This window comes from Equus caballus, chromosome 14, assembly GCF_041296265.1.
Source record: "Equus caballus isolate H_3958 breed thoroughbred chromosome 14, TB-T2T, whole genome shotgun sequence".
NCBI lineage: Eukaryota > Metazoa > Chordata > Mammalia > Perissodactyla > Equidae > Equus > Equus caballus.
In genome coordinates this window covers 21,346,816-21,357,812 of record NC_091697.1, presented here as the reverse complement: position 1 = coordinate 21,357,812, position 10,997 = coordinate 21,346,816, and the positions used below count along the sequence as shown (strand labels likewise).

Genomic DNA, 10,997 nt, shown 5'->3' with positions numbered 1-10,997 from the left:
GGGTTTTAAAAGACCAATAAAACAGCTCTTCTTTAAAGGTCACCTGTTATCAGCATTCTTTCCCCAACACCCAAAAAATTAAGGTGGTCCTTCTTTTGTCTTCTGATTTGAGACACTCTAAGTAAAGACCATCCCTTTATGTCCCCCAGGCAGTAGCTTTATTTCCCAACTTAGTTCCCATGGCTTTGCTCCCAGAAGTCCACCCACATTTATGAGGCCCTTCCTCTAAGGATCTAGCCTGAACCGAATATTTTTAGACCTTGTTCTCTGTGCCCAGTGCAGTTTGCAGCACTGGGGACTCGGTGGTGGCCCAAGACAACCTGGCCTCTGTTCTCCTCATGGAATCCGGGGCTGGGAGATAAATGATAAACAGGTAAACAAGATAATGTCATTTAGTGATAAGTGCTTTGAAGAACACATGACATGTTTAGGTCTTCTCCGAGGATGCAGTACGCATGTGCTGAGATCTGAACGTCAAAGGGGCAGCCCTGTGAGGACTCAAGGAAAGGGTTCCAGGCAGAGGATAGTGTAAACGCAAAGTCCCTGAGGTATGAATGAAAATAATGAGGTGGGGTTTGAGAGTAATGAGGGCAGAGAAGCAGAAGGGCCAGATCACACAGGGCTCTGTAGGCCATCGTCGGGAGCTTGGCTTCTATTCCAAGGAGAATGGGAAGCCAATAGAAGGTTCTGAGCAGGGGAATGATAGGATCTGACTTACCTTTTTAAAAACATTCTCTGGCAGCTGTGATGAGACTGAATTAGAGAGGGGCAAGGGTAAAATCAAGGAGGCCAGTCAGGAGGTAACTGCAGCGACAGGTGGGAGATGAGTTGGGGAATGAAGCCGGCCTACGTTACCCATCGTCTGTTACCAATTACATACCCTTCCAACTGATCCTGCAGCTGACCTCCTGCTAGACTGGGAGAGTCCTAAGGCTAGGTCACCCTGAGCACTAAGTCATTGGTAGACACGTGTTGAATAAATCTATAGCAAACCTAACTCCTGCAAAGGGCCTTAGCAACGACAAAGCCTCTTCTTAATCCATTATTTCATTCCATCCCCTCACCAACCTGCAAGGTGGCTATGATTAGGCCACAAACTTTACATGTCCTCTCTGATTTAATCCTTGCCTGTGACGTAGTGACTGTTCACAGCTGACAGATGAGAAAACTGAGGCTTAGAGAGGTTAACTTACCAAAGTCACACAGTCAATCAATGGTGGCATCAGAGTTTGTACTCAAGTCTCCTGCAGAGCATGAGATGTACTTTGTGACTTATGTAAGGTGAAACTTTACCTCCGAGCCTTAATATGTTTCATCATCCCAATACCTCTAGCAGAGGCCTGAGGATCTATATACACTGTTGGGTACAGGTATTACCTTTCTCCTTCCTTCTCTTACTTTTTGGATGAATCTAGTTGAGTCAACTTAATTCCTTCTGGCTCCACTTAACCAATAATGAGTAATTTGATGGGGCAGGAGGCCAAACAAACAGAAAACTGTTGCTGACATGTCAATGGTCTGCTTTACTCGGCAATCAAGATGCCGTGTCCCCAACTGATAGAAACTATCTTATGTTCCAGCTACTCAGAAATTGAGGGCTTATTCTAGGATGTCCATGACTCAGCAGAACAGAATCCGCCCTTTATCAGAGACAAAATGGTAAGGCATCAGCAAAGCCTTATTACTGGGACCAGAGAAACAAATATTTGTTAGATTCTCTGAGATAGCTCTCAGGCACAAATCCCAGAGTGTTATAGCATAAAACTGGGACTTACAAACCTGTCTCTCACACACACACACATCCTTCCAGAGAGTGAGGAAATCCATGGAATTTTCCATTCATCTGTGTCTTCTTAGAGGGCAGCCGCGGTGCTCTGTCGATCTCTGTAGCATCTGGTCCAGAGCCTGGCTCAGAATAAGCACTCAACAAATATTTGTTGAATGAATTCCTAAAATCTGTAGATGAATATAATTAATAAATCTATTAAAAAGATCTTCAAAATGCTCTAGAACTGCACTGTCCAACAGTGACCACTATACACATGTGGCAATTGACTCTTGAAATGTGGCTAGTCCAGAGATGTAAGTGCAAAATACATACCAGAGTTTGAAGACTTAGCATACAAAAAAAGTATTTTGGAAATATTGGGTTAAATCAAATACATCACTAAAATCAATTTCACTTGTGTTAAATGTGGCTCCTAGTATTTAAAATTACACATGTGGATAACTTTATATTTTGACTGGACAACACTGTTCTAAAGAGCACAATAAAGTTCAGGGAAAAAAATTGTTCTTCAAGGACAGGGCAAGCCCTTAACTGATGACACTTTCCACACTTTTCATCCTGAACATATTAACAACTCTTAGGTTTCTTCCAAGGCCAGCGTCTCCCATGGCAAATGGAGGCCATGAGGTTCTGCCTAGGTCAGAGGGGCAGACTGGACGTTCATGGGCTGAAACGTGGCTTGCAATTATGGCTGACTGAGTACTTTTCTTAAAAACTGAATTAGTTATCACCATTTTAAAATGAGGAGATTTTATATGCAGATCCAAATTTATAGGTGCTCTTTAAAAAATGGGAAGTTGTGGCAATATTGGTCTTACACAGAAGGCATCAGCTACAGCTAAAAAGCAGAAACCACCTTTGGACAAGGAACCGACTCTCCAGGTTCCCGTATTGCATCTCCCGTGCCGAAGCAAATTCCTATGGTAGAGCTTTAAAAAAAAAAAAAAATTTCTTGTGACTATGTCTTTATCCAAAGAAGAAAACAGAAATGTAGACCAAGAAGGTGTACGTATCTCTGAGGAAGCAAGGAACATTCAGTGGTGTTTAATACAACTACAAAGCCTGTCTGCGGAAAGCAGACGCGCCGCATCAGCATCACGTCGCAACTTCAGCGGGCACCCGACGGTGCCCTGCCTCCCCGGGCTCATCCGGACCCAGCGAGCACGGGGACGTCGAATAGCACTGCGCCTCCTTCGAGCTTTGACTGGATGTAATAAATTCTCTGAAGTCGCAGCCGTTTGCTTCCAGTTTTACGGTAAAGGTCTAGGAAAGATTCCAGGGCGTCGTTAGGAAGTTTGTGCAGACCTGGTAAGACCTGAAACAGGCCCACAAGGAAGAAGTCGCCAAAACTCCAGTCCTTCAGTGTGCCCTTCACAGAACGCCAGCCCCGGAGCACCTGCTGCCCTGTCTCGCCTCATCCACCTGTGAAGCGGCGGGCCGAGGGCCGCAGACGCGGAAGCACAGGCCGTCTGCGGAAGGCGGGCACCAGACCCCCGGCCCCTGCCTCCCCAGGGCCTCCCGGAGGCTGGACGGAGGAGGCCCAGGGCAGGAGAAAAGACGAGCGAACGGAAGGGGAGGGCCACAGAGAGGTGGCCCGTGGGAAGGGGCAAGGAAGGTGCGGACGAAGGCAGACATTGCGGGGTGGGCGTGAGCCCCCGGGGAGGGTGCGGGGCTGCCTCCGAGGGGAACGCGCCGGGCGGCATGTCGGCGCCTGGGGAGCCTGGTTCCGCCAATGGCAAAACGGAGCCCAGAGGGGAGGTGGTTTGCCCAAGGATGTCCAGCACTTTACAAGGTGGGCACTACCACCCAAACCCAAGTCTCCCGACGCCAGTCCCGGGAAGACGGGCCAGTGGACGAAGGCCGCCCGAGAGCCTGAGGCAGGCAGGGCAGAGCTCCGGGCTCCCGCACCGCCGCAGCGGGGTGGAAGGAAGGCTCTGCCAAGGGCTGGGAGCGCCATTAGCCGTCAAAGACCCAGGGAGCCGAGCCCAAACAACCCTCGCAGGCGACTTTGAAGCCGCGATTTTCAGGCGGCTAAAGCCTTCCACAGCTTCCGGCTCAAAGGCGGCGTCGGAAATGCCCGACCAGTATTCGGGGACTTTCGGAATCTCCCGAGAGTTGGTCAGGAGCTTTCGGAAACGTCAGGGCAGAAATCAAACATCAAACGGCCGATATTTCAGAAGGGTCGAAATCTAAAAAATAGTCAGGCATATTGGCGATGATGGGAAAACGGTCGGAGAGCAGCGGAAATCCGCCGAGTGGCATTCGGGAATTTCCGGAGCTTCTCGTGGCGCATTCGGAACCTCTCGGCTCTGCGCTCTATTCAGGGGTCCTGTTCTCTGTAGCAGACCCGTTCGTCGCCTAAATCGCGAGGGCGACTGGCACCGACAGTCCCTCGGCAATCTCCGGAAGTGTTCGGGATCAGCCCGAGAGTGGCGCCCTCTGGCGGGGGGAACGGTCACCACCCCCCCAAGTCCCCGGACTGGGCCAGCAAGCGCAGACGCAGTTGCACGCCGGCGGCCGTTCAGACCGGACGTGGTTGCTGCTGACGTCAGTTCCGGCGGGTGACGGTGCGGACGGGTCAGAAGCGTAGAGGCGGCGGCAAAATGGCGGCGCCTGAGGATCGGGATCTAACCCAGGAGCAGACAGAGAAGCTGCTGCAGTTTCAGGTAGCAGCGAGTACTCGGTGCTGCAGATGCCACCGCGGGCTGGGAAGCGGGCCGTTAGAGGAGCCTAGAACCCTCCTCAGATTGGGGCCGAGAGTCTTCTCAGACCAGCAGGCGGCCCCCTCCCCCCCAGAAGCCAACTGCCCTGCTGCCCCCGGCCCCGAGCCTCTGTCGGTGCCCGGCCTTCCGGCATGGCTGCGGCCAGACCCGCCTCCTCCCCGTCCCGTGTCCCCTCGGCGGGTCACCTTCCCTGGTTTCCCCTAGCAGCCACTTCTCAGCCATCTTCCCAGCCCGTTACGATGGGACCCTCCGCCGACGCCTCTGGACCTACCGAGATGTTTAATCCCCGCCGCGGAGTTGGCCTCGTTTCGGGTCTGGAAAACCTCTTACCAGCATCCCATGCCGTTTCCACAGGCATTGACTGAAGGCCTCTCGGGTGCCAGGTCCTGTCTGGGCGCGCTGGTGGGGGAGATGGCAGGGTGGCCCCCGCCCTAAAGGTGTGGGAGGACACCACGTTGGGAAACAGTGCAGCATTAGAAGTGTCATCCGTGGCTTCCGACGGGGTTTGTTATTACCCTGGGCTTGTTCCTGGAATCACGTGCTTGACTATGCTTGAGGAGGCCGGGAACTTGGCAGGAATCTGCCTCCTTTTAGTGGATGTTGGGTTAAGAACTTTGGCACTAAGCACTTATCTCTGAGCTGGAGAATCTGGATGGAGGAGACCACTAGGGTAGGTAACTTTGGCTCTTTGTTACCCTGATGAATCCCAGATTCCTTGTTTCTAAACTACACATCTTAAAAATGTTTACCCCGTGAGGATGTTGTGGAGGTCAGATGAGTTTATGGATGTCTGAAGGGCTTTGTAAACTGTAAAATGCTGCCAAACTTGGGATAGAATTTGTTAGTAGCATTCTTATTTCCTAATATAAAATGTGTTGTTTATTCATTAACTTAGCAGTATTTACCAAGAACTTTAGTTCTCAGGCACTGCTATTAGAATACCATTTATTGAGTGTGATGTTGTAAATACTTTACTGAACACTTAGCATACACTATCGCATTTAATATAACAACCCTATGAGATTCATACTGTTATAATCCCTATTTTACACTTGAGGGATATGAGGTTTAAGAAGTAACATGCTTAGGTTATACAGCTAGTGAGTGGTAGTCAGATTTGAAGCCAGTCCGTCTTTCCAGAACCTTTCCTGAGCTTTTGATGTGTGTCCTATACAAACTGTGTAAGTATCAGTGTACAACTGAGAGTGAAATGCAAATCCTGTAATATCCTTTTTTTCCCCCAAGTTCTCACTTTTCTGTTAATTTCCTTGATTAGATTTCACTGTAGTTAATTTTGAAGTGTTTTTTTCGTCTTAAATTGAGCAGTGGGTTCTAAGAGTGTAAATGGGAAGATACTATCATAGAAGTAGTTGACATTTGATTGGAGTTTTTGTTTTTGTTTTTGTTTTTTGCTGAGGAACATTGGCCCTGAGCTAACATCCTCTGCCAGTCTTCCTCTTTTGGTATGTGAGCCGCTGCCACAGCATGGCCACTGACAGATGAATGGTGTAGGTGCTCGCCTGGGAACCAAACCTGGGCATTTGTGGGCGTGGAAGCAGAGTGCAAGGAATTTAACCGCTGGGCCACCAGGGCTGGCCCTTGGTTGGAGTTTTAAGTAGAGAAATCGATGACACAGCAAATCAGAATCAGAATGAATAAAGAGCACACGGCTGGCTTTCACCTCCTGTAGACCACTAGTTTCAGAGTTTTGTTTAACTTTGGCAGACGATTTTACCCCTTACAACTCTTCAGGAGTGAGCCCCCTTGTTGTTTAAGTGTAATGAGGTGATGCGGGTTATAAATCGTGACGTACTTAGTCTGGTACTGGAAGAACATGAATACGTGGTAGCATGTCTGAGGTAAAGTGCGTAGGAACCTCCATTTTTGTCTTCATTGGACATCTCAGTAAGAGAGGTGAGTAGCAGGTTAAAGTTGTTTTAAGATTGCTTTATGAAATTGGACTCAATAAGGCAAATGCATTTTACGTTTATCTGTTCTTTAAGCAGTTGCTGGATCAGATTCATCATCCAGATTGCCATTGAACAGTCTTTGAAATTGACCAGGTGTCAGGCGTTGTACCCGGTATTTGATATACATGGACTCTTTTAGACCTCTTAACACTATGTTTTTTTTGTTTTGTTTTAAGATTGGCACCTGAGCTAACAACTTGCCAATTTTTTTTTTTGCTTTTTCTCCCCGAATCCCACCAGTAGATATTTGTACATTTTTAGTTGTGGGTCCTTCTAGTTGTGGCATGTGGACGCCGCCTCAACGTGGCCTGACGAGCGGTGCCATGTCTGTGTGCAGGATCCGAAACAGTGAAATCCTGGGCCGCCAAAGCAGAGTGCGCGAACTTAACTACTCGGCCACGGGGCCGGCCCCAACACTATAAGGTTTTAACCCCAACTCTATTAATGAAGAAACAGTTTCTGCGAGGTCCAATAACTTGCACAAGTAGTAAGAGGCAGAGATTTAGAAATCCATACCCATAACCATCTTATCTGTAACCTAATGGAGAAGCCAGATACATCCATGAATAATGAGTATCCTACAGTGTGTTAGAGCTCCTATTGTAATACAGTACAGACACAGTGCTGTGGGAATTTAAGGAAGGATGGATGTATTGACGGGGATGGGAGGGAGAGAGGATGGCTTAGTAGTTACCATTTACCAGGTATCTACTGTGCGTTAGGCATAGTGCTAGATAGTTTATTTTTCTTAAAGGTTTTATTTTTCCTTTTTCTCCCCAAAGCCCCCTGGTACATAGATGTACATTCTTAGCTGTGGGTCCTTCTAGTTGTGGCATGTGGCATGCCGCCTCAGCATGGCTTGATGAGCGGTGCCATGTCCGCGCCCAGGATTCGAACCAGTGAAACCCTAGGCCTCCGCAGCAGAGCGTGCAAACTTAACCACTCGGCCATGGGGCGGGGCCCCTGCTAGATAGTTTTTAACCATTATGCTCAATCCTCAAAGTAGCCTTGTAAAGTGCTATAGGTGGTATGCCTGCTCCTAGATGAGGAAACAGATCTATGAAGTATTTGCTCAAGGTCATTAAGCTATTCAGTTGTGGCGATGGAATTAGAATTAGAAATCCGGCTGGTCTGGATCTGGACTTCAAGGCTGAGCTCTTTCCACTGTACTTTGCTACTTTGAAGGAGGAATAGAATTTCAGCAGGTAGTGGGCAGGAGGATGCTCAAAGCTGAGGAAACAGCTCGAGCAAGGTATAGAGTTGGAATAGTGTGGAGTGTGTTTGTTGTGATGGATTTAGAGAGTTGGAAGTGGAAAATAAGACTGGAAAGGTAAATTAGAGCCAGATTTTTGGAGGTCTTTCAAAGCTGTGCACAATGGTTTAAACTTTAATCTGTAAGCCTGGGGTGCCATCAAAGGTTTTTCAATGCTAGGTTTCAGGTTTGCTTCACTAAGTGTGGAGCATATGCTTGGAATCTCCACAGGGGTCAGGACAGAACAGGGTGACACTGCTAGGAGCTAGTTCTCAATATGTTGCTTCATTTGATATATTGAAATTAGCAAAAGTAAAATATTTTAGAAATCTTAGGTTTCCTCTTTCACTTTTTCTTGTGACATGTGATTTGATTGGAATTCTCTAGAGCATATTTATCATGCTTCTCAGTCCATTTAGTGTCTTCTAAGTTTTTCTGGTTATCCTTCCTTCTGTTTATTTTGGAACCAGTTGAGTATGAATAGCTGATGCGGATATTTGTTTTAACCTGCTTCAAATGGGAAAGAATAGGTTTTAAGAAGAGCTAACGCAGGTATAGGGAAATTACTTTTACTGAAGTCCATTTTCCCAAATTTCCAAATATAGTAGTCTCCCCTAGTGCCTTGGTTTACTGCCTCTGGTTTGCTGTTTGAACACCTGGAGAAGGATGACATGGGCCGAGAGAGAAGGGACTAAAGGAGCTATGCATGGCCAATGAAGGAAGGAACGATCCTTTTCTGCTTGTTCCGGAGTAAAGAAATTTTGAGATTTGAAGCTGATTTTGTTTTTGATATTGTCTGAACACTCACTGAGCATTTACTTCATCCAAAGTGTTCTAGATGCATTATTTCATTGACTCTTCCCAGTAAACAAATGGCGTAGGTTCTGGTATTGGTGAGTAAACTAGGATCAGTAGGTAACTTATCCAAAGTTAGTGACGAGTTTAGATTTGAATCCAGAACTCTGGATTGTCTTTCCTGCCACCTGGCACTGCCTCTCTGGCCCTAAGTGTGGATTTGTTTTCAACTACAGCTAAGTGAGAAGGGCCCATAGAAATTGCTATGTGGCAGTTTTAAGAAAGAGAACATAGCAAAGCAAGTCCAAAAGTGTGGTTCTAATCCTGGACATCATCACTAATGGTAATTCTTTTAATCTCCTCTACATGAAGATGCACTTTTTAGAGATTAGGGAAGAGTAATCTCCAAAAGTGGGAATGAACAAGAAGGACAGTTCTCTCCCTCCGTACCCGCAGGTATGAAGGAGAAAATGGGACAGAGAGGGCATCAGGGGGAGTGTCTTAGGGAAAAGCCAAGTCTCAGAACATGAAGGTGAAAGAAATGTTCAGGGAAGTTAAGGATATAGGGGATGTTGCTGATAGAGCAGGGCTTTTATTTCTGTGGAACAGAGTCCTAAAAATGTGGTGTTACTGGGTCAAAACAAATGTACTTTATACATTTTAATAGCTCCTGCTAGGGCTGCTTTCCAGGGAGTTTTGGCAGCTCACACTCCCACCAAGAGGATGTAATAGGCCTATTTCCCCACATACTTGCCAGCATTGGATGGTATCTTTTTCAGTTTTTGTCGATTAGATTAAAAAGTCCTTATTTTGATTTGCATTTCTGGTGGTAATGGTGCTTGTGGTTTTTGGTTTTGTTTTGCAATAAGTTGAGTTTGGAAAGCTATTGCAAACACTTGTTTTGAAGCTATTTCAAATAGGAAAGAGTAGGGACCTAAGAGTGAGGGGTTGGTTTCTCAGCATCTATTTTTTGAGAGATTATGCAGGTGTCAGCTGGTGTATGGAAGGTGTTTGCTTTCTGGCCAAGTTGGTTGCAGAATAAAAGTGCTGATTTTAAGATGGAATCCCATTGTTCCATGAACTCGTGATTATGGATGAGATTGAGCTTCTTGTGGCTATTTACAGTTAGTTATTGTATAAATTGCCTGTCTATTATTTGTTCATTTTCTCAACAGAAAATCCAACAATTATTTGCAGTTTTCTTGTCAATTTTTAGAGTTCATTATATAAAAAAGGATAATGGTCATATATAGCAAATATTTTCTTTTTTTTTTAACATTGGCACCTGAGCTAACATCTGTTGCCAATCTTTTTTTTCTCCTTCTTCTTCTCCCCAAAGCCCCCTACTACGTAGTTGTAAATTCTAGTTGTGAGTTCCTCTGGTTGTGCTCTGTGGGACGCCGCCTAAGCGTGGCCTGATGAGCAGTGCCATGTCAGTGCCCAGGATCCAAACTGGCAAAACCCCGGGCCAGCAAAGTAGAGTGTGCGAACTTAACCACTTGGCCATGGGGCTGGCCCCGCAAATATTTTCTTTTACGACATCATTTGTCTTTGATTTTGTTATCTTTTCACCTGCATTTGTTTAAATGGCATTTTTTTCTTTCTGGCATTTTTGTTTTGTCTAAGAATGCCTTCCACTTAATGAGGTTATACAAAGGTTCTCTTCGAAGTATTTGATAGTTTTTTAAATGAGATCTTTAATCCACGTGGAATTTTATTTTCTGTATATATGAGATGAGAATCTACCTTTTTCCAGAAGAGACTAGGTTAGCTGAATAATCCACCCCTTCCCCCACTGATTTGAGTAGAGTCGTCCCTCGGTATCTACAGGGGATGGGTTCCAGGACGCCTATGGGTACCAAAATCCAAGGATGCTCAAGTCCCATCTATAAAATAGGGTAGTATTTGCATATAACCTGTACACCCCCTCCCATATACTTTGTCATCTCCAGATTACTTAATACCTAATCCAGTGTAAATGCTACGTAAGTAATCGTTATACTATATTGTTTAGGGAGTAATGACAAATAAAAAAGTCTGTACATGTTCAGTACAGACGGAACCATCATAGGCCTTTCTCTCCAAGCTTGGTTGAATCTGTGGATGGGGAACCCATGGATGTGGAGGGCCAACTGTGGTCATCTTTATGGTGCTGCATTGTGTTTCACTAACCTGTCTCCTGGTACCATTACTGAATTAATAACAATAGTTTTATACTAAGTTTTGATATCTGATAGGACAGGAATCCTCTTTTTTTTTTTAATTGTTGGTAGTCCTTACAAGTTCTTTTATATACATTTAAAAATAACTTTGTACAGTTGTGGGATTATTAGAGTTGAGTAAAATATATGTATTAATTTGGGATTGGTTAACATTCAGGAACATGTACATCTTTTTATTCAGATGTCACATAGCCTTTAAAATATTTTTTGTAACTTTCTTCATCTGGATTTTATGCATTCCTTATT

At 45.6% G+C, this 10,997-nt stretch overlaps 1 protein-coding gene across 2 annotated transcripts in view; it reads left to right on the top strand.

The window, feature by feature from the left end:
- The first annotated feature begins 2,929 nt into the window (after positions 1-2,929).
- Positions 2,930-10,997, top strand: part of FAF2 (Fas associated factor family member 2) — a 58,955-nt gene continuing 50,887 nt past the window's right edge. Inside the window, exon 1 of one of the 2 annotated variants that reach the window (XM_001502650.6) lies at positions 2,930-4,455. In XM_001502650.6, coding sequence (XP_001502700.1) covers positions 4,393-4,455 — 63 coding nt within the window. In that variant the 5' untranslated portion in view covers positions 2,930-4,392. Of the gene's footprint in view, positions 5,183-10,997 lie in introns of both variants that reach the window. The other variant, XM_005599216.4, reaches the window with a different exon arrangement.